The 27,582-nt window shown below is 42.7% G+C and overlaps 1 protein-coding gene across 1 annotated transcript in view; it reads right to left on the bottom strand.

The window, feature by feature from the left end:
* Window positions 1-4,319: 4,319 nt before the first annotated feature.
* Window positions 4,320-27,582, bottom strand: part of grin2ab (glutamate receptor, ionotropic, N-methyl D-aspartate 2A, b) — a 95,195-nt gene continuing 71,932 nt past the window's right edge. Inside the window, exons 11-20 of the mRNA XM_034129248.1 lie at window positions 20,305-20,476; window positions 18,291-18,444; window positions 16,708-16,833; window positions 13,174-13,403; window positions 12,192-12,352; window positions 10,161-10,348; window positions 8,798-9,036; window positions 7,078-7,261; window positions 5,959-6,757; window positions 4,320-5,870 (exon numbers count right to left, since the gene is read on the bottom strand). Coding sequence (XP_033985139.1) covers window positions 4,868-5,870; window positions 5,959-6,757; window positions 7,078-7,261; window positions 8,798-9,036; window positions 10,161-10,348; window positions 12,192-12,352; window positions 13,174-13,403; window positions 16,708-16,833; window positions 18,291-18,444; window positions 20,305-20,476 — 3,256 coding nt within the window. The 3' untranslated portion in view covers window positions 4,320-4,867. The remainder of the gene's footprint in view (window positions 5,871-5,958; window positions 6,758-7,077; window positions 7,262-8,797; window positions 9,037-10,160; window positions 10,349-12,191; window positions 12,353-13,173; window positions 13,404-16,707; window positions 16,834-18,290; window positions 18,445-20,304; window positions 20,477-27,582) is intronic.

Raw genomic sequence — 27,582 nt, 5'->3', positions numbered from 1 at the left:
AATAGTCACTAAAACATGTGTCAGCCTCATGGTGGTGCACGAAGAAGAGTCAGAAGAACATCAAAGTCTGTAAGATTCCTCATGTGGGGATCATTGATGTCTGTTTAACATTTCAAGGTAATCCTTCAAATAATTGCTGGGTTATACTTCAGTGTACAACGACCATCACGTTACCATCCACAGAGCCATGCTGCTCGAGTGTCCAGACCAAAATCCCTTCATTAACAATGTATAAACTCAATTTATTAACTCAAGACATGATAGCTTATTAGAAAGTAAGAAAACTCTAAATTACAGACTTTCCAATGAGTCATTAGGTTTTCAGTTATGTTATCATTCATTTAGGCAACCTTAAAGTTGAAAGTTAATTTCCTTGGATCTTAGGAATTTGGTTGTCTGACCAAATGAACTTGAGTCACAGTCTGGTGTGTGCCGTCCTACATAACTTTAATTACATTTTTAGCATTCTTGACAACTTCCTAATGAGTTTCAGCACTGACTTTTCTTCCAGCAGAAAGTTGGAAAAGATGATCGATACCACGCTGGTATTAGTGTATGGTAAATATGACGCTTCTGCTAAGAGAAACAACTCAACTGGCTCTGTCCAATAGTTACAACACATTACTACATATATCTCTGAAGCTCGGCAATCACCAATCAAGGTCAAGTCTGTTCTTTTAATCTGTAAAAACTACAACTTGTGGTTTGTGTGCTATACTAAAATAAGATATCCAACTTAAGCTTGATATTGCATCCTCCAATGACTGATGACCTAAAAGCATTCATATCTGTATTATTAAACATTTAAGGACATATTCTCCCCCTTTCATGTGGATGTCGAATCAGTTTTAATGGTAAATGTATTCAATTCAAGAAATCAACCCCTCAGTGCTATTTTGAGTGAGAAAGCTCAGCTGCAAAATCATTTTCCTTCCCCTAAATATTTAGCTTGGATTTGTATTCTCCGCCTCTGGGAAGCCAGTTCATGCTCTCAACACCAGACCTTTCTCACTTTATTTTCCAGTTATGAAAACTAGCTCCAAAATGTTTTCATCTTTAACTATAGGTGCAGAGGATGTGATGGACGAGGATACATTTGAGCTCATTTTGGCTGACTGATAGTCAGGTGTCTTTATTTCAGCCAGATTATACGGCAGAAGAAATGCGGCAGGCAAGAGGTTTAGGTTTCAGCTGCATGAATGGCCAGTGGGGACCCTCCAGGTGTGAGAAGCCTGCATGCAATGCATCATGGTACATGTAGGCACTGCTGGGCAGGAAAACAGACATACATACAGACAGATATATAGATAGATTAATCAACAAGACCCAGACAAGTAGAAAAATGTAACCTTTACTTATTTACAGATTGTACAGAGGTACTGAGTGACAAGGTATTATTTACAAACACAACTAGTAGCTTAGAAACCCCTGAACTTATACACAAGTGAGATACACGGCAGGGAGACCTGGAGGACTACACACCAACGCACCCCTTCCACCCGGTACTGTATATAATATGTGTTCACCTTCACCGAACTGAGAACTGTACCGGGACCGACGTTTTCCAGGCGGTGGGGTGCGACTGTGGAAGGATCCTGGGCTCCACTCATGTTGAGGTGCACTAACCAGGGTGGAGGGGAACGTTACATGTAGCCTCGTTAGGTCAACTCAGGGAGAACTCAGGTGTTGCAGCAAAATAGGTACCACCAAAAACACAAGCACGTCATGCAATTAAAAAAAAAAAAAAAAAAAATCAAACAATAAAATTGGTTTAAAAATCTGTGTGATGGTGGAGGACGTACACATCTCATTACATGTTCTCTTAACCACATTAGTACAGACGCAACATGTGTGTGTGTTTGCATGTGTGTGTGTAAAACTGTATTTTAGTTATATGAGTAAGAGCCGGGTCAAATATTATGTGTGGGACGAAACCGAAGAGAGTACGGAAAAGTATACACACGCCAAAAACACACACCACAAACAACCTCTTGATACGCATATCCTCTTTCTTATATAAATGCCTGCGCAGTGTAAAACACATACACACACACTCGCTCTCACACACACACGCTCACACTCAGAGGTGAAACAGCACAGACTCGTAGTGGAAGAGAACTATGTGGGTGGGAGGGGGTTTTATATTATAACCACACAGGCTGGACTATCATTATTCATTGAGTGTGATTCAGATAAGAGACCCAGCTACGTGTTGCTATAGTTAACTGGTGTGATAGTTAACTAGCCTGTTAACCCAGCAGTGAGGACTGTACAGTGAGGTCCCAACCAACAACACACCAGAGGAAAAATAAATCACACAAGAATCTAAAAACATGCCAGTCTTTTTTTCCTTTTTTTTTTTTCCCTAAAGAAGCAGAATTAAAAGCCACGTCGTTATTGAAATGAATTCAACACTTAATACCATTCAAATCAAACAAATGAAAATCAGTTTCTAACATTTAAAACAAAGATTTCTCTGTACAGAAGTATAATATTGCAACCTGATATTGTGCATATAACTCACACACCAAACCTGTTAAGATTACCAAAAAGAGGGGCAGCGTTCACCGTTGAAAAGGTGCGTTTTTTTGTTCAAAACGGTCTTGCATTCTTCACAGCCGATATATATAAATGTGTGTATGTGTGTGTGTGTGAGAGAGAGAGAGAGAGAGAGGGAGAGGGAGAGAAAGAGAAAGAGAGAGGGGGGGAGAGAAAAGAGAATAGAGCAGAAAGATAATAGACACAGACGCTCAGCTAATGGGATATCAAGTCTTTTTTCCATCAAAATCCGTGTGCTCGAAAATCAATGCCCTTACTCAGTAGATTATGGATTTCTGGAACACTCATACACACATTGCTAGCTCGTCGAGTGTGTGCATATGTGTGTGTGTGTGTATATGAGTGAGTGTTGCCTCTGTAACGAGTCACTTTGCAAACTCTCTGCTTTGCCACGTGACTCTCAGCTGAAACACAGCGCTGTGTTCTCGCCAACAGAGAGCCACACAAGTACCAGCTACTCTGACGCTTGTCCAGGAGTATTCATTTGATGAGAAAATCTGCAACAGTGATGCACTCGGCCTCTAAATTCACTATGGAAACATGAAAATGGGCCTACAGTTCTTTAATTCAACATAAAAAATGTAGTAGAATAAAAGTACTGTATCCTACGAGAGCCAGTGTGGAATTTGAGGAATTCTAGCGACTACTACTAATATTGTGATTTCCAACAATATGCTGAGATTTAAACACCATGACTGAACTTTTATTCTTCTGATACTCAATCTACTCTATAATAGAAGGAAGCAGGGAATGATAAAAAAATGAATAAATAAGAGATTAAACAAAAAGCTGTTGAGGGAAGGAGGGAAGGCTGGTAAGGGGCAGATGAGCACTGTAAAAGTAAAAAGATAAGAAAGATACAAATGTGTAGTTGTGTATACTGTATGATGCTGTACCCATTTATCTAACACTGTTATACTTCGGACCTTACAATGGAAACTTAACGGTGCCCTAAAACCCAATGTCAAAGAGAAATAAGAGAAAAAGGAAAACATCTATCCAGCGAATGATTGAGAATATTCATATTTTTCAGTACAAAAGTGTTTTTGGTCAAACGTCCGTGTTAGGTGGCAGGGTATAAAATCTACAAAGTGCACAAAGAGAAGCTATCTCATAGCTTCGACACACACACCCACCCTAATCTACTATCCTAGACTACTGCGTATGTGCATGTGTGTGTATGTGCATATATGTGTGTTTGTGTGTGTGTGCATATATGACCCTGTATAGGAGTTTAACTGTAACACAGGGCAGTAGGAAGCATGCAGTATGACCTGAAGGCTAGCTAAGGAAGCAAGGATGCTATACTGTATGTCTTTAGATCTAGAAACACTAGAACACACACTTTCTTCCTGATAGGCTTTTACCGGCGGCCATGTTTGGTCCACTTTTTGGAATGTTCAATTAACTGACATCAACGGTTACAGGCAAACAGTCGGTAGTTTTTGCTCCCCTCCCCTTTAAAAACGGACACAGTGTGTGTGTGTATGTTCGAGTGTTTGTACATCTGCGGGCAGGAGCCGTCACGCATCTCAGACCTATGCCCTGACCCGCCCAGTCTAGTCTATTACTAAGAAAGTAATTTCCATTCAAGTCAAGGATTACTCTAGTGTAGGTTACTACTCTTTAAGCCATGCTGGCAGTGCAGTTTGGAGGCTCAGACAACATACGGGTTGACTGTAGAAATCATAGTGCAAGAGGAGAGTCCTGGAGAGAGGCGGGTGTGTTTAACTGTAATATGTGTGTGTGTGTGTGTGTGTGTGTGTGTGTGTGTGTGTGTGTATTCTCAGAAAGAAAGGGGTTTTCTGTCAGTCCCCTTCATCTCTAAGACGCTAGTGAGAGGGCGGGACAAGTCGGCTCGTCTTCCAAACACACGTGTTGTTCTTCCATCAGATCCCACTGTCGCCGTTAAAACTCCGTACACAGTGTCTCTTTTATTTCACCATGGATTCGATCCGTCTTGTCGGACATATTGTCAGTTTGTGCCCCTTACAGCTTGAGGCTAGTGCACACACTGACACTCACACACACACATTCTTCATCTTGTATTGTGCCTCCAGGTGTCCCTGTGGCCCTAACCCTGCCCTATAGAGGGTAGCGATAAAGAAACAATGATTTATTTATTTACTCGGCATTACCATTAACCTTTAGTCCTTCCCTTCCCATCTTTCACCTGTGTGTGTGTGTGTGTGTGTGTTACCGTGTATGCGCTTAGAATCAGAGCTGCCTGGTCCTGTCACACACAACTCTGTCTTGCATGCGTGTGTGTCAGTGTGTTTCGGTGAGATAAGTGTGTTGCGTGCGAGTCTCAGACGTCAGACTCGATGCTCGGCATGCGGCGGTAGAGCCGGGGCCGGTTGTCGCCGGCGCTCGAGGCTCGCGGCGTTGTCACATAGCTCATTGGCTGAGAGGCGGCAGGTGGGACCATGTAGGCCACCACGGGGGGCTCCTGTTGAGGGTAGAACACCTGTTGGTCGACAAGGCTGCCATACTGGTTGTTGTGATGGCTGCCATGGTTACCGAGGGTAAGCGACAGCGGCATTCGCTGCTTATAGAGCTCGTGGGCTGAGCTTCTCTGCGGCATGCGTGTGACAGACTGCGGGGAGGGGTCTCGTTGTGTGGTGCCAGGCGCTGACTGGAGGAAAGGGTTGTGAGAGGGCCGATCGGGGAAGAGACTCTTGGAGCGCCGGGGGAGCGGCAGAGGGGCGTCGAGGCTGTGGTGGTGGGAGGGGGACGGAGAGGGCGGGCTGCGGCTGCTGAAGGGACGGTCAGAGCGCATGGTGAGGACGTTAGCGTAGGCCCCCTCGTCCAGCTCCCGCTCCCGCTCCCTGTCTCTGTCGGGCAGGCTCAGCCCCCGCAGGTGGGTGTGCAGCTGCGACTGCCGCTCGGGAACGTCGTCCGGAAGCACGTTCTCATAGGAGTGCTGGCGACTCAGCTGAAGGTGCTGGGCCGACAAAGAGGTGGGGAGAGGAGACGGGGAGGAAGGGGTGGGCTCAAAGTGGCTTACGAGCCCGTCCCCTTCGCCCACCAGGCCCAGCTCGCTCTGGGGAAGATAGTGTGTAAACATGTCCCCGCTGTGTGGGTGAGTGTGTGTGTGGGAGTAGTGCGAGTGCAGGTGGTCTTCACTGATGTCGTAAAGGTTTCCCAGGTGGGCACAGGCGTCACAGCGAGCCCCCGGGGAGCGGACGGTGTAAAGGCCGGAGTAACTGCTCAGCTTGGTCAGGCAGGAGCGACAGTGTCCGGGTCTGACGCTCTGTGACCCCTGACCCCCGCCCGGAGTTTCAAATGAACCTCCAGTTTTGTCCTTCGAGCTACAGGGAGAGAGGATAACACGGATTATACACAAAAAATAAAACCTGTAACAGCATGAAACATGGTGTTTTTCTGCTGGATAGATACCTGTTGTGTGTGTAGGTGCTGTATTTCTTGTCCTTCAGGGAGTGCAGGTCGGCCTCCGCGCTGTGACTGTGGTGCAGCAGGCTGGCACTCAGCTGCAAGATGGGCGCATCCGCCTGGTGGGAGAGTGTGTGAGTGTGTGAGTATGTGTTGTCAGGTGGAAACAGGTCAGGGGGGTAAGTGTGGTCATCACCTCCCCCCTGGCTGTCTCGCTGGTAGGGGGGAGCTGACTGCAGACTGGCCTGGTCTGAGTCAATGGAGTACATCTTTGATCCTCCGCCCCCACTTCCCCCTCCTGCTCCTACCCCTCCTCTCTTCCTCAGCTGATTAATAGGCTTGAATCCGCCCCTGGCCGCCATCGAATCAGAATCTTTGTGTGATGGCGGCCGGCTGGAGCACTCGGAGATGTCAGAGTGTGGCGGCTCTTCAGGCAGGTAGCGCTGGCTCTTCATCTGTGGGGGTCCGGGTCCAGCGGCCGGGGTGGGGCTTGGGCCTGGAGATACGACAGTAGGCTGCGTTTTCAACGTCTCCACACTTTTCTTCCACAGGGCTCGAGGTTTTGAGCCCTGTGGGACGGCAGCGAGGGCCAGCCCGATGGGGCGGGTCTTGCCGTTGTCATTTGTGATTGACAGCTGGGGCTTGTTGGGGCTCGTCTGAAGAGCGGGGGTTTTCTGTTGCACAGGGAACGGCGCAGCATTGTTAAGAAGGTTTTTATGTCGCCCGGACAATGACAAGAAACTGTGCGGACCAGCGGCGTTGCTATAGAGACCAGGACCCTTCGGGGGCAGATGGAGAGAGTTACCTAGGAGACAAGGAGAGATGCACCTCAGACAGCAGATACAATAGATGGATGCTCAGCCGTTTGATACATTATCTACTGGCTATCCCTAGCACGCTGTTTGTGTGCCATCTAATGTGTTTATAATCATAAGGCCAGCCTTTAGATGAAAGTCGATGCGATTACACAAAAAGGTGAAAGGAGTCACCTTTAGATATGCATACGTAGACTGTTTAGGAAAGGCAGGGTGACCTCTGTACGTGTGAGCAATGGTGCCATGTCTACCTGCTCTGTGAGGAGGTAAAATACACTATATGCTGTGAGGTGTACAAGTGTTATAGTACCTTTCCCCGACATCACATCTAGGATGTTGGGCTGCAAGAGCACAGTGTTGCGTTTAGGAGAAGACAAAGCCATGGACTTGGCAGACTTGAGCAGATGCATCATGTTGGCTTGAGGACTGAAATCCAGCTCAGGATTCTTCTTCTTCATATCAATATGAACTCCATGGATGCAGCTCCATATACCCTGAGAGAAGGAGAGGAGAGAAAACAAAAAGAAAGAAAAAAAGGAAAAGGGAAAGGAGAGGCAGGGAAGAGAGAGAGATAATAAAATGGTTAATTCCCAACCCATTGACTTCACAAGAGAAAAGGTTCAAACATGCACAAGAGTAGTTTCCTAACACGGTAAATTAAGAAAGACCTCTGCATCCGATTCTCTTGCGCCTTTACTGCAAACCCTAACCTCATTTTGTTTTGTAATGTGGCAAGTAGAGATAATCGCCACTTTTTAAGATTAACTGCTTTCAGAGGCGCCTAGAAAATTACATTTAGGTGATGATGTCACTGGAGGGGGCCTTTGAGTGCAAGGAGATGTTCTTCCTGGAGCCACTTAACCTCCAGCATCGCCGCTCTAACACACACACAGTTACACACAGACAGTCACTATTTTTGTAAAACATTTAATGTGTGAAATGCTGCTCGTCTGGAATAAAAGCCCTGCCTCACACAGAGACATGGGACATGAATAATGAAAGAACGGTCTGACTGAATGTGCCCATTTTTGTTTTGTGTGTGTGTGAATATTTAGGTTTAAATGTGTGCGCGTCCATCTCTCTGTATCCCCGAGCGGTAAAGTCCATCCCTGACCTGTGGTACCATTTTTTAAAACTTTTTTAGAACAGACTTATGTGTTTGGCTGAGAGAGAGAGCAAGCTCTGTGTGTGTGTGTCTATACTGTATGAGTGTGTGTTCACATCATCCTCTTATAGCTTGATTCCTCTCTCCTGTCATCCATATGCACAGCAGTAAATCCATCTCTTCCTCAGCTGGGCTCCATAATCACAATATCCTCCTCTTTTCTCGTTTATCACACACATACATACCCAGACTCCTTCTTTATATTAACAGTAACTATTGTGTGTGCGTCAAAGACACAAACACACAATCACATTTCAGGCATTCACACAACTAAAGGTCCTTTATGTGCGTTTCCTTTGCGTCTGAAGAACTGTGAAGATTAGGCAAATTAGACCGCTTTGTTCGAGATGCAGTTTTTGCACACAACAAGACAGACAACAGAGTAATCATTTATGTAATTGACTGTGATGTTTGAATTGATGTTGTTAAACACCACAAAGGCTCCGCGGCTGCCTTCAAAGTCGCAATAATGTGCTGGTCTGTTGTATTTCTGCCTCAGTATGTAACCGCATTGAAACAATTTGAAAATACAGAGAGGTTTTGTTCCTCTTGCAGTTGTTCTGTTCCCTGCTCTCTCACTTTATTTCATACTCTTTTAAAGTAGTCTGCGAGTCCGATTTAGAGTTTAAAACTGTCAATAACGTTACAAAAAATTCCCAACCCGAGTCCTGATATTGATGTTGCAACAACCCGTGCTTTCTTACAGCCTGAATCAATGCTGTACATCAGCTGCACTCTGGAGGATGGTGTTTGATCAGTAAGTCGCTTTCAGCGCTGAAAATGTAACATCTGAGAGTACTGCCTCAGAAGCAGAGAACTGGACGATGTTCCTGCAGTGGGAAATTAAACTTTTCCCTCTCCTCACCCTGCTGATAGTGAAGAGCAGACCCGGCCTCCCAGTGCAGACGCCAGTGAAGCAGTATCTCAGCCTCCAGTAGAAAAGGTGTTCAGAAATAAAAGTGAGGATAGAGAGGCCCATGGCTGTGGCCAGCATGTAGAAGACACCCGCCATGTTGTCTACATCCAGCTGGCTGGACATCACCTCGTTCTTCTCACTGTGGCAGATCCCAGTCAGCCACTGCGCCTCCAGCTCCTCCATCTCACCTGTTGGAAAGGTGGTAAAGTAAAAGTTTAAGAATGCAGCAGGTAGGGCCGAGGAAGAAAAGAAAAGAAAAATATAGTGGTTGAGAAAAAGAGGGAATGGATGGGTGGTAGAGGGAAGCAGAAAGGTGTCGGGGGGAAAAAGTGCGTATCATTACGAAGAAAGATGGAGTGGAAAAGCGAGGAGGTGAGAGAAGTGAAGTGGTAAATAGATGGTAATGGAAAGGAGACAGGAGGTGGAGTGAGAAAAGGGGTTTGTAGAAAGAAGGAGAGAGAATTGATAGTGATGGAGTGATAAGCAAAGATGGGGGGAATTTTATCAGATTGAGTGTTTCTGTGTGTCGCATGGGCACGCGGACGTTTGCCCTGAATAAAAAGGACGGGTGTGAATCGAGGCGCTTTAGTGGTTTCAGCAATTTGGTTTCTGTCTGGCTCATTCTCCTTCTTGCATTCGCACCATCTCACAGCTTATTATACAGAACAATCTGGAGGAGTAAACATTACAGGACACGGTGGACACACACGCACGGACACACACGCACGGACACACACGGGCGCGGACACACAAGCACAGACACACGTGCGGACACACACGCGCGGGCGGACACACACACACACACACACACACACACACACACACACACACACACACACACACACACACACACACACACACACACACACACACACACACACACACACACACACACACACACACACACACACACACACACACACACACACACACACACACACACCACACCCACACACACACACACACACACACACACACACACACACACACCACACACACACACACACACACACACACACACACACACACACACACACACACACACACACACACACACACACACACACACACACACACACACACACACACACAGAGTAATGATGATGAAATGGTGTGTTAAGACTAGCCCCTGATAGCCTTCTGACAGAAGGAGGGAGGAGAGGGAGAGTGTTGGGGGAGGGTAAGGGAGGAGGGAAAGCGGAGCATTGGCACAACTGTAATAACACTAAAGGCTGGGAACATCTGAGAAACTTAAACTTCAATGCAGTGTGACTGATCTGCTGCAGAATGAGGACATGTGCGGGCGCCTCACCATCTCCTATGATGCCCAGTATGGCCAGATCAACCAGGCGTTTCCAGTAGGATCCTTTCTGTAAGGCGATACCATAACCCGTGGTGGCGAAGATGTAACCGCTGCCGATGGTGACAAGCTTACAGCCGTCGTCTCTGCCCGCCATGTAGTTCAGCACCGCAGCGTCGTAAATGAAAGCATCCAGCTTTCTGTAAGAGAACCACACATTCTGGATTTACTACATGCACCAGCGTTTGGATGATTCATCTGAGGGGTCATTACATTATTAAAATGAAAGGACAGAAAATTAAAATATTTCTGCAACCATTTTTTTTTAACATTTCTTCTCTCATCTTAGATAAAGTGCATATTGTTGCCTACATTATTCAGGCTTATATAAAAGCATATTTAGTTAAATCTGGGGAGAGGACATCAATTCTGAATGAACTGCTTGTCCTGAACATTTCACATTTTCTTTTGTAATAAGGACAATGCTGGCGCTGTCTTATCTATGACACATTTGCTTTATTGCTAAGAGTTAAAGAGGATTGAAAGCTCTCTTATGTCTGTCTAATGAATGTGAAACATGAGCCAGGATACAGTTAGCTTAGCAAACACACCACAATGTATTTTAAAACAAGACAATGTGAAATGTGATCCATCAGGATTCAGTAGTAAAGACCCCCACACTGCTGAGTCTTATGTACACATTGTGGTGCCAGTAGTAATGTTCATTAGATCCATAAACAAACCCATAGGATTAATCACAACAACTGCGTCCTCTTGGAGCCGAAATTCTCATTCAGATCAGATGATGGATCATGGGGCACAGAGTACTGTCCGGCCTGCACGCTGCTGCAGTTTACACGCACGATAATGTCTTTGTTTCACACTGAGAGATAATCTTTTACTTGCAGGTTTTGTCATCATTTTGACAAGACAAGCTGAATTCAAGCTAAGGAGCCCATCATTTGTATCCGACTCAACAGTCCTCCTGTGTGGGAATGTAACCTCTGAGCTCAGCAAAAAACACCGGCATGATGAATGACCATTAACCAAACAAAATGTAACACGAGCTGATACCCTATATAGCTGCAGATCTATTTTTATAACTTATTTATCGGCAAAAATAAGTCTTAGTGTACATATAACCTAATGAATACACCCCAGTGCTAATCAACCCCCTTGGGGCTCTCCATGTTAGAGATTTATTCATTAATATTAAACACTTTGAATTAAACTGTTCACCAAAGGGCATATGTTAAATGCAGTCATTGAGTATCTGTTTTGCGAATATGCACAGAAAAAGTCATTAATTTAAAGCGCATAGCATCTGAAAACAAAACGCTGCAGATTCATTAAAGTGAAGAGTGCTTTAAATGTATCACTGCCTATTTAATTGCATGAGTTTAAAAAGAGCTCCAAAGTGTTAACTTTTTCTTCAGCCTAAACAATTTTGCTGAAAAATTGAATTAAACGCTGATTATTCTGCTGAACACATTCATTATACAGTTTTGATGTTGTATAAACAAAGCCTAATGTATAAGGTATGAGAAACAAACATAATCTACTTGAAAAGGCAGTATCAATGAAGTAATTGCAGAGAGGGAAAAGCAAAAAAGTACAATTATATTTGAAGAAAATACCCCAAAGATCAAAGCACACAAAACTAATGAACAAATAAAAGCACTGCAGCCATCCTTCCATTAGTGTATGTTTAGGAGGGAGAATAAAGGAAACTCCAGAACAAATTACTCTCTCCCTGTTTTGGCAGCTCCCTCTTTCCAGCAGCAACAGACTCAATAATGAGCACTTGCAGGCAGCGTCTGCTTTTTACAGTGGCTGACAGAAACACTGAGCACAGTTTCTGCAGCATTTTAGCATGAGGTAAAGTCGGGCCCCATGGGGCTGAGTTTCGGTGTGATGCAATGTATTTTTTGTGTGTTTGTTTTCACATGATCTTATGAATACTAGCTGTCTGCAAACAGAATAAGCCTTTCAGGTATAATAAAGCTCAACTTCACATGGGTTGAATTGACAAGTTCACAGTACCCAGTCTTGAGGCTGACCAGCGCATCCACAACGCCAGTCTGATGGTATTTGGTCATGTATTGATGCATATTGGGATAGTTCTTCCTGATGTTGCGCTCGGTGCTGCCGTTAGGAACCGTCCCGAAGCGAAATGGAGGCGAATAGGAATACGGACTCTGGAACTACAGGGAGAGAAATAAGGGAAAAGAGGGACACATTTAATTTGAGACAAAAGCATTTGTGTATTTTATTTGTATTAATTGCATTCACTTGTAATTTAATTTCTATAATTCATAGTTTTATCATCGTCGTGAAGTTTCTTTTAGGTGTTGTGTTATCGTCCAATGTGAAAAATAAATAAAGACAATGGTAGAAAAAATACTTGTTGCTGAAATTGTCAGAAGGAACACAAAAGAAGAAACAATGAAGCTAAAAGAGAGGAGGGGAAAAACAGCAAGAAGTTTGAGAAAAGTACGAGAATAAAGAGAGTCTAAGAAAGGAGAGTGACGAGAGGAGACAGAGGAGAGAGGAGGCAGGAGAGACAGTGGAGTGGACTCATCAGTCATCATCATCGTGTGTCCAGTCTAGCGTAAGACTGGCTGGGGTTCTGCTGACACTGCCAGCTTCTGCAAACACACACACACACACATCCAAACAAAACACACACACATACGTCTTTGATCCATGCAGCCCATGTGCAGCCTGAGCTGGCACCGCTGTGCGGTGACAGCTACGGCCAGAGGGTTAGGGCTGTTGAAGCCCAAGGGCGTTCCCTGGAGAGCCCTGTCTGGCCTCAGGGCTGGCATCCATTACAAGAGCAACCCTGACTGTGACTGTGTTTAGTTTCTTCTGTGTGTGTGTGTGTGTGTGTGTGCGTGTGTGTGTGTGTGTGTGTGTGTGTGTGTGTGTGTGTGTGTGTGTGTGTGTGTGTGTGTGTGTGTGTGTGTGTGTGTGTGTGTGTGTGTGTGTGTGTGTGTGTGTGTGTGTGTGTGTGTGTTCGCACCTTCTTGTCAGACAGTCCAGTCACTTGGTCCACAAACTCTTCCTGGATCATGAAGGCAGCCAGGTTGGCAGTGTAGGAGGCCAGGAAGATGACAGCGAAGAAGGCCCACACTGAGACGATGACTTTGCTGGTTGTGCCCTTTGGGTTCTGCACAGGCACGGAGTTGTTGAACACCAGACCCCACAGCAGCCAGACGGCCTTACCGATGGTGAAGGATGGACCATGTGGGTCTGACGGAGAGAGGAAGTGAAGCAGAGGGAGACATTTAAAAAAGACGGAGTGTAAAAAATACTACGCAGCGAAAAAACGCCAAAGCCGGTTGAAGAGTCTCCAACCTTAGGGTCACAAAGTTTCTGATAATATGAGGCTTATTTTGGGGTTAAAAAAACAGCAAGCCAGGTAATGAATTCAAAGTTTAAATTAAAATAGTAATTGTTATATTTTCCTACCTTACTACTGCCTTCCAGTAGCTAAAACAACCCTTAGTCATTCATTACCAAGACCATCATTTTTGCAAATCATCATACCATAGCCATCGTCTATTTAACAGCAAGCAATGAGACCGTCCAAAAAGGGAAGTTAAACAAAGAGTTTATGATCCAGTTTGAGGGCATCACGCTTCCTCCGGAGGGGTGACATTGTAAAATTAATGTGACAGCAATAATGGCTTTCCTTTTTTACACCTACAGCTCACACATTTTGCAACAGTCATTGCAGACGACTTACATTAAATTGGGTTTATGACCATGATTAATTGATAAAGACCAACATTTATAAACCAAGATATTGACCTTTCTAGCAAGTCAAATCCACAAAGTAAACCACTGAACAAGGAGATTTAAAAGGAGAATTTTTCAGACTAAAATCTTATTGTGAAAAGAAAAAAAACGATTAAAATAAGCTTAAAGGACACCTATCATGCTATATTTAAATGATATATTGTAGGGCCATACCTATATAAGGTATATTTATACGTTTCTGTTTTCAAAATACCAAACAGATCATGCATTTTAGCCATGCCTCATTTCGCTCTATTTGCTGTTCTCCAGCCCTGTTTTTGCAGGGGGCTGATTCTGTGAGCTGCAGCTGACCACGCCCCCCTGCAGGAGAGGGGAGCCGTGCTCTGATCAAGTCAGAAGAGCGGGAGAAAAATAGATCTCCGTCCTCCGTGTTTTATTATATTATTATATAGAGTCGTTATTCATTTGTTTTAAAGCTCAATAAATAACAAAGAAGACCTTTGACCGGCACTTTTCTAATTTTGTCCGGAAGATTTAAACTTTAACGGACATCTTGACTGGCGAAAGAAAACCTAACTGAAACTCTGCCGCACGGTCCCCTCGTTCCTTGGAAGAGGCGGAGAGGTGGGTGTTTGTCATCTGCTGGTGGACTAACCGGAGAGAATTACAGTGCTTGCCTCGACGGGGAGGGATTACATTGAATTACAGCAGCAGGAGCAAACGCTTGCCTCTGGGAGGGAGAAAGAAAGCCACAGCGGAGAATAAACAGAAGGGGAACCATGGCAACCATGCACGGGAAGTCTTCTTCGCTGCTTTTGTGGCAGACTACAGCGCCACTTACAGGCCTGGCATATGTACTACAGCGTCTCCAGCGCTTTCGAGCGGCAATGGCCGGCCGTGGCCCAACCCCACATTCCCCTGATAGGTGGAGAGTTGGCCCAATAGCCGTAGCGCCACTTTCCTGATGTCAGGACAGTGTTCAAATCTGGATCAGTTTTTATCAGATCCGTTGCAGCCCCCTTTTTAGATATTTGGGTATGGAGGAAAATAGAGAGGGTTGTGTTTTCTGACACTTGGTGAGTTCCCTGGAACACCGGGGACACATATTCATGTATAAAAGACGTACAAAAGTGCATTTTGCATGATAGGTCCCCTTTAAGAGATTTAGACCTGCTACTCGTGAAGTAATTTGCACCTGAAACACACCACACACTGCAACTGAAGAGGTTCAACAGTCACTAAATTGTACTTAAATAAAAATAAAACCGATAGAAAGTGTTGGTGAAGAGAAAAGAGAGTTGTGATTGCAGAGTTGTACCGCAGCAACACATCTTAAGGAATTCGTAGTTATGTTGGTAAATATTTAGCGAAAGACAGCCGCCAATTGGCTCAGTTTCACAGTCAGTGAAGGTTGGCAACCTCACCGTGACAACAGGACTCCAAGAAGTTCCTGCTCCCAGCTAAGTCGGCAAATAAACCAACATGTTGTTTTAATTGTTTCGATTTTGTAAAAACTAAAGAAATGAGGTATAACGTGTTAATTAGAGAGTTGAAAGGTGCTGGGTGATGTATTTTGTTATCTTTGTACAAAGCCACGCAAGCTGTTTCCACCTTTTTCACTTCTTCATGCTGAGCTAACTGGCTGTAGCTTCACATTTAGCAAATAAACCAACCCAGTCTCACAGCATTTCGTGTTATAGTCACGAAATTAATTTAATCTATTGATTCATGTTCACCAACACGATTTTTGCATTTTTCATGTCACACAGAACGATTTTAAAAGCAATGTATTTCTATTGGTAGTATGTTTTGTGCCTGCACCACGTCTTTTTGTCCGGTCGGGTCTTGGAATACCAGAAGCTGTGTGGTTCATAAAAACATTTTCTTACTCAATATCTTACCCTAAGCCTAACCCTAACCCTTTTATTTAAAATTGTATAATGTCTGAGTTTTTTTGCCGTCCGCGAGGAAAATAAATGGCTCAGAGCCTCAGATTACTGAAATCTGTATTTAAAAAAAAAAAATGTCCTTCTAATTTGTTATTATTTGATGCAGGCACGAAACATACTACCAATATAAATACATTGCTTCTAAAATTGTTCTGTGTCAGAATACTGAAATCTTTATTTTTTTAAATCTCTTTTTCCTTCAAATTTGTTATTATTTACATTACTTTTAAAATCGTTCTGTGTGACACGAAAAAAATGCGAAAATCGTGTTGGTGAACACGAATCAATAGATTAATTTTGTGACTATAACACGAAATGCCGTGAGATTGTGTTGAATAAACATCAGAGTGTTAGGAATCTTCATCAGAAGCCAATTAGTCTATTTCCAAAAAATATTTAACCTTTATTTTAAAGTTACTTTCTTCTCCTCGAGATGAAACACATTATACTTATAAAACAGTTTTTTATTTGGGAATGTGTTGTTCATTGAGTGTGTAAGATAAAAAATGTGCCAACTAAACACATTGAGTTTTACTGTATTATGTACAGGTGGGCTAGAAATAAAAAAACACGATTCCATTGTAACACCTAGATCGGCCTTTAGGTCATTTAAATGTTGAATTAATCTAAAATGTAGTTTTACAGCATTATTCTGAGCCAGCTTGAGGACCTGCTTTCTGGTGATGTGCCTAGCTTTAGGAGAGATCTGCTTACATCAAGTGAACCGTCTAAAGTCTGGGTAATAATAGGTCACTTATTTCGCTCCAGGGGAAGCTTGTATCTGTGCTTCTCGCTCCTGGGAGAAACGATCGGTTTGATATTTCTGATTGTGTGTGTACGCTTACCTTTGCCTTGGGCCAAGTTGCGGTTGAAGCCCAGCGGACTGACAAACTCAAAGAGGAAGACGGCGATGGCTGTTACAAGAAGCAGCATCACAAACATCATCACCCAAACTGATGCACTGAAGGGCTCTGAGAGGGGGAGAGACAGAGGCAGAGAGAGGGTGGGGGGGGAGAGAGAGTTAAAGTTGAATCAAGTTCATGATGCACTGTAGTGCAGATGCATCAAAAAGTGAGGGACGGAGAGAAAGAGGTGACAAACTTGGAAAAACAACACTCAAAAAAAGAGAACAGGCACAAGTGGGAGAAAGGCGAGGAAAATATAATAGGAAAGACACAGAGAAGGGAGAAAGGGAGGAAGGGAGACAGACGGAGTGAGGGAGGGCGGATGGGAGGAGAGGGAGAGTTAGTCACAGAGAGTTTGACGGAGCACATTTCCATATTTCTCATTATTCCCTTGGATGAGAGAGGGAGAGGCCTCGGGCGGGGGAGATCGTAGAGGAAGGGGAGAGAGAGAGAGAGAGGGTGAGAGAGAGTGAGAGAGAAGAATCAAACCCTGAGTGATCTGATGTGCCCTGCTGCGGGCATGTGTACGTGATCTATGTGTGTGTGATTTGGGCATGTGTGTCTGAATGTGTTTGGTGAAGAGCAGGGCAGGAGTTCAGAGAGCGGGGGGTGAGTGCCAGAGATGCTGAACCCAGACAAAATGTGTGTGTCTGTGTGTGTGGTGTGTTTATGGTGTTTGTGTGTGTGCGTGTGTGTGTGTGTGTGTGTGTGTGTGTGTGTCTAAGTATGTGACTGCCAGGGTTAGCCAACCCTGAGAGATTGTGCACTGAGGTGCCTCAAATATGAGTGCGAGAGATACTGAACCGTCACTGATACCCTGGCCCAGGCTCAACACACACTCACACACACATGCATACAATGTGCTTTCATATAAATACACTCACAAAGCATTCACCTCTTAATATACATACGGCCAGAGCACATCCATTCTCCACACACCCCTGATTCAATACACAAAGACCTAATATAATCGTGCAGTATAACACACATTTTTTCTCCCTCCCCTCCCTTACACACACATGCATGCTAACACATGGCTTGATACACAGGGACCAACACACGCATGGTCCAATACATCCCCTCGCTCCTCGTCTCGCTCCAATGACAATACAAGACATTAGGCCAGCACAGAAGAGCGCTCCAGTTTCTAGTCATCTGAACAACTGGAGGAGAGGAGGAGGAGGAGAGAGGATGGGAGGAGGAGAGGATAGTATCAAGAATGCTTTGTCTGAAGCTGACTTTTCAAAAGACATCTGGCACACTGCTTCCTGCGCTCTGCTAGACATATTAATGTGCTCAGGGTGTTGAGGCCCAGATAAAGTCAGAGTACAAGTGGAATTTGGCCAGCATAATGTATACTGTCTGAATAAATGATTCTATTTTATGTGCAGGATTTTGCCAACATGTAAGCACCCCTTCCTCTGTTTTTCTGCTCCCAGTTGTCGGCCCACTTGCACACAAGCGGAGGAGAAGATGAAGAAGAAAGAATGTATAGTTAAGGAGGACAAAAATAAAAGATTTACCGAGGAAGGCCGAAGGAGAGACGGTCCCGTTGCTACGTGACACCATGACGCTGATGCCAGTCTCCACAAAGGGCACAGAGAAGTCAATAGCCACTGACCTCTCCTCATTGATAGTCAACGAACCGACCGCCATTATCGCCTTCTTGTACACCACCTGGTAGACAGAAGACAGAAAGGTAGCATTGCGTACAGGACTCACTGACAGAACAATAAATAAAGTGAGCTCCGTGAACATTTGGACAACATCATTCGTCTCAGATATGGTTTTATTTTGGGACGTGAAATATCACAGTGACTGAGGGTATAAGCTCAGAATGTCAGCTTTAGTTGGAGGGCATTTATGGCTGAAAAATAAAAATACAGCTGTCTTTTCTCGTTGTGCGACCATTTCCTGGTGTCTGGATGTTTTCTGACAGATGGAGAGTCTGCACATAAAGATGTCATCACTACGATGCAGTATAATGTTATGTTTCTTCTTCAGATTTAATTGCCTAAGGGCTCATAGCCGTCTTCTCCTGAAGACATTACAACTATGGATCAAACTCTGAGTTTCCATTATCGGACATTTTATGTGTTTAATCTCGACCTTTGGGGATTTTACTTTAAAAAAAACCTTGCTTTTCATCTGTGATTGAATAAATCATTTTTAGAAAAGATAAATGATAATGATCAACTGAGCCTCAAGGTATCTGGCTCCTCGAAGAGCTTTATCATCCGCACACTTAAATAGTTGATGGTATGGATTTTAAAGCCCCAAAGGGAAGCAGCATTGGAAATATAAATGACATGAGTAATGCATAATACAGTGGGATTTAATGATAACAATTTAGCATTTTTGGGTGATTCACAAGTGGTTGTATTCAAAATCAAAACCTTTTTCTACTCCTATAGCAGAAACACATGATCAGAAAGCATAGGAAAACATTATATTTTATATGTTTGTATCTAGTATCACAATATCTATTAATGATCTATGAATCATTTAAAAGTGATGCATTCAGTCCTGTTTGTTAAGATGTGTTGGTGCAACCATGATTATAACAGGTTAATAGCAGTACTCCATATTCTTTAGTCAACAAATCCCATTGAAAGACCCAAACCAGCAATTAATCACTTATTTTACAAATATCATTTCTGTATCTTAAGCCTGATACAGTTTCTTGTTATCAACAACCCACTACTTCCCAAGTAGGAATACATACATTTTAATCTATATGCAAAACACAGAGTAGGAGGTTTAATGGTATTTGTTGACATACAATAAATGATATATAGAAAAACCCTTCAATCATTATACTTAATAAGTATTCCATGACGAGTCCGACTGAAGGAAGGACTAATCCTGACAAGACAAATTCGGCTTGAGTTCTGTTCCACCATTAAATATTTGAAATCTAATTTGAGGACCCATATTTTTTCACTTCCTTTTAGTTCAATCTGCCCGTGGCTTTTATTGAGTTCCCTCTTTACTTATTTCTAACTTCCTCTGCTGCTTTTCAATGTTCTTTAAGTCTATTTCTCCCAACTTCCTTTATTATATTTTCCTTATTGTTTTCTTTGTATTACATGATGTATTTATTGTATCTATTATGCACTTTTAAATTCTTATGTATACCTGCATTAAGGTAGATCCTAACCCATGTGCCTCAACCTGAAGGCACATGGTCCTTATGTTTTTCATTGTGCTATAACTACACTGACTTGAAAGCTTATTTGCTTTGTTGCCAAAACTTAGATAACAATGTCAATGCCATTTTCACATTTGTCCATTACATATATTAAGCTACTACAGCAGTGCAGTGGGTTAACCAAGCTTAGCATAACAACTGGAAGCTATAGAGGTGATGGTTGGTGGATTTATGTTAAATCTGGACAGATAGTGGCTAGCACGTTCCTTCTGTTTCAAGTCTTTTTGCTAAGCAAGCTGCTGGCTGGATAAGCGTATTTCACAATAATTACATGGAAGGTCAGAACGATATGGTTTTATAGTAAAGGACAGACGAGTATTACGCACCTCTCCAACCATGCCGTTCCACATATTGTTGATCTTCTTGCCGTGTTTCCCATTTAAGACCAGGTAGAGGTCGTAAGTGAACTTGACGTTCCTCGCTATCTTCTTCAGAATGTCAATGCAGAAACCTTTGCAGCACTGCTTAATGTAGGAACCTCCTGATGATGTGCTGTTACTGCAACACACAGAAACAATCAACAATAAGGTCATATTTCTTTTATATTGTAGGACATTTCAGTGTTATATAAGCGAGGAATATGTGAGTATTACTGTACCCCTGCTCGCTCCACATCTGGTGGTTCCATCAAACTGTAAAACTAGAATTATGATCGTGCTGAGTAAACATAAACACTGCTAAAGGGCACAGAGAGCTTGTATGGAGTTTGTGAGTGTGGGAATGTGTTTCCCCTCTGTGCCTGAAAACACAGGGGTGCTGAGCAGATGCTGCTGGGCTTTAAATAGAGCTGAACAACCAACCCACATGATTAAAATATCATCTGTCCTGCGCCTCGTCTCTCCCCGTCCTTTTCTCTCCTCTTCCTATGTTTTACTGATTATGTCTGTTAAGAAGTGCTTTTCCAAAACTCTCGATCCTACTGTACATTCCCACGGCCGCCTTACAAACAGAAAGGAAAGAGATGTTTCCGTACACTTTTCTGACAACCCTCCCTGAGGACCTCGGAGCTGTGAACTAAACTGAATTGTTGGATCAAATGATACTCATAATCTATTAAACTCTACCAGCATTTTTTAAAAGTATTTTCATGAAAAGTTTATTCCTCGCCTGTGTCATCCATCTCTGATGTACTGTAACATGTATGGATTTGAACAGTGACTCTGTGACCTTTTCACTTGCCATTTCAGTCGACTCTGATTCATGAGAAAGTTCATAAAGAACTGAGGGATTCACACACCGAGAACAACTGTCAAAGAACTGAAACATCAAAGGATTAAAATGTGTTTTAACAGCAGTCAACTGTATCTGCAGCACAGCAGAGTGTGTGTGTCTGCATGTGTGTGTGTGTGTGTGTGTGTGTGTGTGTGTGTGTGTGTGTGTGTGTGTGTGTGAGAGAGAAAGAGAGCCTAGTTTGTGCACATACATGTGAGTGAGGCTGTGTATGTGCAGTATGTCCCCCAGGTGTTCTAATGCACACATAATGCATACATTAGCTCTTCCCAGCTGAGCCCTCCCTGTGTCCTTATGTCACTATGTACACACACACACACACGCACACGCACACGCACACGCACACGCACACGCACACACAAGGCAACAACAGCATCCCCAAGACGCACATACGGTGCATCTGTTTGATTCATGTTGTGCTTTTGTAACAACAAGCCCATACAAATAAAATGGAAGTAGTGACTGAGTAAATGTAGCCCTTATGGTTGGTTGGATGTATGCATGTACGCATATATGTGCGCATGGATGGCTGGACACAGAAAAAAGCAAATGTAACGTGAAAAATGACCCAGAAGAGACGAGTCATCGGGGCCGGCGACCGCTCAGACTTGTGCGGCCAACGCTCCCGAGGAAGGTTAAGATATCGGGTCACAACAAGTTAAACTTTCCATGCGCTGTGATTCAGTCGTCTAATTGTGTGCGCCTACAGTGTTGCAGTGTCGTGACTGCATGGGTCAGAAACTCAATGGTTGTTGTGTTGCATCTCCTGTCTGTCATCCCAAACCCATTTGACACAAAAAGCTTTTATTATGGTGGATTCTGTTTGATAAAAAAGGTAAATAAATCTTCAAAGAGTGTAATTACGGTAGAATTTCCTGCATTTACCTTGTGGCTAACAAGGACTCTCTTCCTATTATATTCTATCTAAATAGCTATCTTGAAAAATGCATATTTTTCTTTATTGTGTGGCAGAATTGATAGAAGTTTTGACAATAATGCTGTCAGTCATGAGAGGGGAAAAATGAGAAAAGATGGGTTTTTGATGGACTGTGTTGCGGCTAAATGATCATCAAGCAGCCCGGAGCGGGTGGCAAACAAACCTGCAGCAATTATGATTAACGCTTACAGGATGTACCCTGAACTGGCTGTATACAGATGAGCTCAGATGTGAGCTAAATAGTAGAAAAAGCAGAGAGAAGCAAAGCTCTCGTCATGCAGGAGCTCTCATTGAGGTGTCCACATATAGCAGATAATTGGAGTAAAACCCAAGATGTCAAAGAATCCAGAAGATTTACCTTTGAGGACGTTTTACTTCCACTGACTGCTTGGGAAATATCCCTGCATTGTTTACACACACGTGAAGGCCTGCAACATATTTCAGCCCCAATGAAAATGCCTTGAAGATTTATTCAAAGAGATAAGTACATTGTATTGTTTGACATGTTGCTGCTGAAAGAAATATAACTCTTAAGCTTTCTCCTGGACTGACACATCAAATCTTGATATATAGGCAATGTAAAAAAGAATCACAAGCAATTGAAATTATAAATTAAATCTCTAAATGAATCTATCAAGCTGTATGCATACATTGCGGGATGACCAGCGCTCCACAAGACTTAATCTTTACTAAGTTGCTTGAAGCATGAATACGTTCACTTCAAACTGATTAAAGTCAAACACTGCATTCATCTTTTCAATGGTGGATTTGTCTTCTTCTTTCATGTTTTACATACATTAGTTTCACTGTGATGAGAATTTAAAACAATATCTCTTCTAAGAAAGGATGATTTCAGCCATTCAGCCCACTGCTATTGTCCCAGAGGACAAAGTGATATATATGCAGTCAGGTGGTGAGTGGTGAGGTGGGAGAAAAAACTGTATATAATCATAAAAGATAATCACATTTGATGAAGCAGTGCAACAAAGTCGTAGATGAATTTGTGAAACATTTCTATTCCATTAGCTGATACTGTTATCTCGAGCCAAACAGAAAAAAAAATATTCCTGCGATCCCGAAGTGATGTTTCATAAAGAAATGCTAAAAAAAGATTTAAAAAGTCTAAGTAAACAAAACGAGGGATGTTTTCCAAATAGCAGATGCAGACGGAGGATATGGGGGAATTGGGATATTCAGGGAAGAAAGGCAGTTCCTTTTTTTTCTACAATGGAGGAAATGGTGTAATTGTGCTGTCCCGTCTGGATTAGGAAGGACATTTCATTATTGGGGAGCGGTAGAAAGAAGAGTCAAGGCCAGGTGAGACGATGACTTAGCTGCCGCAAGGAGGGAGCGCTAAGTGGCCGCCGGTAGCAGAGCGCAGGGAGGCGAGTGCGGATAGACCAGAGCCGGCAGAAAGTCCCTGAGGAACCTTGAATGCCAGGACCAGAATTCTGAATTTGATGTGAACATCCACCGGCAGCCAGCGGGGAGGGAGGGGGTCGAACACGTGGGGAGGCGACAAAGGGAACTTAGGGAGGTTGCAGAAAGGGCATGCTGCAGCGCGCTGGATGGTCTGTAGTGGCTGAACAGAATAGTTTACGAGCCGGGGTTCTGGGAGACGTAGCAGTCCAGATGGGAGATGACAAAAGGTTGGGCTGCGTCCCACATGAAACCTCTTTTCATTTGCTGTCTCAAGTTACAGCTCAGGCTGAGATTTATGTATTTATAGTTTTTCTCTTTAAGGCACACTGCACATTCACAGGCATTACTGTAAATGTGCCAGAGCTGTTCGTCCCAAGGCTATTCAAATGGAAGCTGAGACAGTCTCAGTCTCATGGGAACGATTGGGTATGACACATGTTTAATGTATCTGCAGCTACAATGTTAGAGAGTTAGAAATGTTAGCTCTTTGGGTCTGCTAGGCCTGACAAAATATTATGGGTACACGAACAGGTGACGGATGATTGTTGGAGAGGAGAGGAGGTCCATGGGGAGGAGCTAATGCCACCTGAACACAAACATGGTCTGATGAACCATGACTGGGTCACCAGGGCGAGGGTGTTTGATGACCAGAAACACCTGATGACCCCTGCTAACATCACTGGTGATGTGTGAAAGATGTACAGTATTTGATCAATGGCCACACTAGAAAAGGTGACGGTAGAAAAACAATAACTTTTCTTCAATGAAAAGCATTTGTTTATGGTCTTTTATTAAGAAAAACTTTATATTTTCATTATTGTCTAATCTACAGAACATTTTCTCCATTAACTGATTTAATGTTTGGTTGATAGAAATAAATTCTGACATTTCTAAAATCCAATGATATTTCTGCTTTTACAAGTACATGGCTGAGAAACTGAAACAAGGAAATAATGATGTTGATGTTTATGCTTTTAAAGTGACGCAATAATCAAAATAGATGGTTTATAAGTTAATCACAAGCTTTACACTTTTTACACTATCATAAACTATATTCAGGTCATTTTTGGATCTAAAATGAAAAGTCAACACAATTCGAGTTGAAAAGTCACATCTACAAATGTGGGCTATGCTCTGTCAGTCTCATGTAATCCATTTCATATTCCATGTCTAAATATGACGTTTTTGAAACAAATTTGTTTCATGCACGAAAATTGCCATCTAAAAAATGTCAACAAGGGAAATTTAAATCACAGAAATTCATATAAATTGTTTTCAAGTTCCACCATATTAAAATGTCGTCATGAAGTATTCAGTTATGGTTACACTTCAAAGTTAAGTTTGCCACAGCCTCTCTTTGCTTCCACACTTGGCCACATGGTAAATAATGTAGGACAAAATAAAGAATAAAAACAATGTGTCTATACAAAAGAGAAATACATTAAGCAGTATTACTGAATTATGAATAATTAGTAACTGTAACATTTAAAACGAGCAACACCATCTGTAAATCTAAAGCAACACATGCATCACACTGAATTAATGGAGCAATGAAACAAAGAGCAGAATGGGCAACACATGCAATTAGTTTGGTAGCAGAAACAAAACTCAAGTGCACCGACAGATTGGCATTAGCGAGCTGACAGCAACAGAGAGCAATTCATTATTAATGTTGACAGAACTGATTATCCCTGATCCAAATGAGAGCTACTTTGCCGGTAAGTGTTAGACTCTCTGACAGAAGTTGGATTAGAGTTTTACTCCTGAACAAAACTGTCAAATAACTAAAACAGTGAGGAAAAAAGAGGAAAATCACTCATGTACATCTTGGCTGCAAGAGCTGACATATAGAGTGGTTATGTATAAATCTAAAATTAACTGCAATGATTTTGATGGGAATACAATACATGCAGCTTTTCCCCTTTTAAAAAATACACTTGGGGCTACAAAAGACCTATTTGTCTTATAGTGGAACATGCATAAAGTGACGGCCAAGTTGTAACATGCTCCATCGAGTTTGTGATCTTAATATTAAGGAGAAACGCTACAGGCAAACACAGTGTTTTTCATTCACTGGTCAATTTGTTGTTTGGGCTATTTTGTTTCAGTAACATGTGTTCTTTCAGAATAGAGAAAGAACATATCCTAAATACAGATTTTGGAGTTTATGTAACTACACTTTGTCTGTTGGTATATATTAACCAGAAGTTACCATAAAAGAATGCCTAATTTCCATCTTTTAACACAAGTTTCATACAACGTTAAATACAAAAAGTAATTGTTTAAAGAGGCCCTATTATGCTTTTGGGGTGTTCCCTTTCCTGTAGTCTGTTATATAGGTTTTTGTGCATGTAAATGGTCTTCAAAGGCTAAAATCCCAAAGTTCCCTCCAGAGGGAGTTTCTCCCATTCCTGAACTGCAACGGTATGGCTAGGCCTCGTTAGGCCTTGTTAGGACTGGCTCACTTTATGCTGCGTTTCCATTACAGTTTAGGAACTGGGGTAGTAACTATAGTAACGCAGTGTAGGCGGAGCCGTGACGTCATCTTCAATGAGCACCCCAGAAAAACAACAGCAGCCGTTAGCTGTTAGCACTCAAGCTCACAGCTCCTCATATCTGTTCAGAAACTAGACAAAAGTTAAACAAGTACAAACCACAGACTGCCTGTGTCATGGCGAATACAGTCGCTGATTTATTTATGTCTGTATAGGCCGTTGTTGTGAGTGTGGACGGTCGGAGCATACTGCGTTAGCTTAGCCGATCTCCATTCAGAAAACACGCATTTTAAAAGGTTTTCCGCCTGCCGTCTGTCTGCAGACTTGTCAAAGCATTAATTCATGGTTTTTACTAACCGGTATCAGTATGTTGTTACTTCGGGCATCATTTTGAAACGTGTATTACAATTAAATCACGGTCAAATATGTTCATTTTGTAGTTGTAGCCCCCTTGCCAGCGATTCTCTCTCTAGTTTAGCATACTCAGCCCGACTCAGCCTGGTTGTTGGCCCGGAAAGAACCTCGATTTTATGGGGCCAGAAAAACTGTGAAATAGTACCCGCTAGCCGGAACTACGCCAAGGGGAAACGCAACCAAAAACGGGCCGGGCACGGCACGGCACGGCACGCTTAAAGCTGTAGTGGAAATGCGCCATACAGTAAGTGTAGAAAAGGGCCTTTTAGAGAGGGGGGCTCAAAAAGGAAGGTGCTAAAACGGAGCGTTTCAGACAAAAGGTGATAACAGGTATATTCAGACATACAGTATGAGAAAAAGAATGTGTTATTTAAACAGTGAAGCATGTTTAACATGTTCTGATAGATGCCTTAAATACAAGTATGAACCTGAAATTGAGCATTATGGGACTCCTTTAACTTGTGTTTCAACACCACAATGTGAATATATTACCTTAATATGCATATACAGCTGCATACATTTGGATTTCAGTGTCGAGGACAAACAGATGATGAGTCAGTATTATATAAAGTAAAAATGAGTGGGACAAGTATAAATCCTTGTAGATCATAAGTGGACAAGCAAAGGGCATATGAATGACGAGTATGTTCTCAGACAAATTGAGATCGGTAACAAAAGGTGTGATACTGAATATTCTTTCTACCTAGAAAAACAGGAGTAGCTACATTGTTAGATAATTGTTACACCTGTTCAGAATGGTATCACACCATTAAATAGCCATGTTTGGATCTCCTGTAACCCCCTGTGCATGTCTGAATATATGAGATGTTTTTTTTCATATATATTGTTCAACAAATTGGTTATCATTGCCACTGCCATGCATTAGGCGGGGCAAATATGGGCAAACTGCACCTACCCCCAAAATGATTAAGTAAAACACCTGCGTGATTAACGTTGTGGGTTGAAACAAAACAAGTGGTTTAGGTTAAGGCAACAATGCTACGTGTTTTTGTAGCAATAGATCATGTTTTGGGTTGAAATAAGTAGGGTTGATAGATAACTAAAATAGGTATTAAAATAAACTAAAAAGGAAAAATGATCTTTAA

This window comes from Trematomus bernacchii, unplaced genomic scaffold, assembly GCF_902827165.1.
Source record: "Trematomus bernacchii unplaced genomic scaffold, fTreBer1.1, whole genome shotgun sequence".
Lineage (NCBI taxonomy): Eukaryota > Metazoa > Chordata > Actinopteri > Perciformes > Nototheniidae > Trematomus > Trematomus bernacchii.
This window is presented reverse-complemented; position numbering and strand designations above follow the sequence as displayed.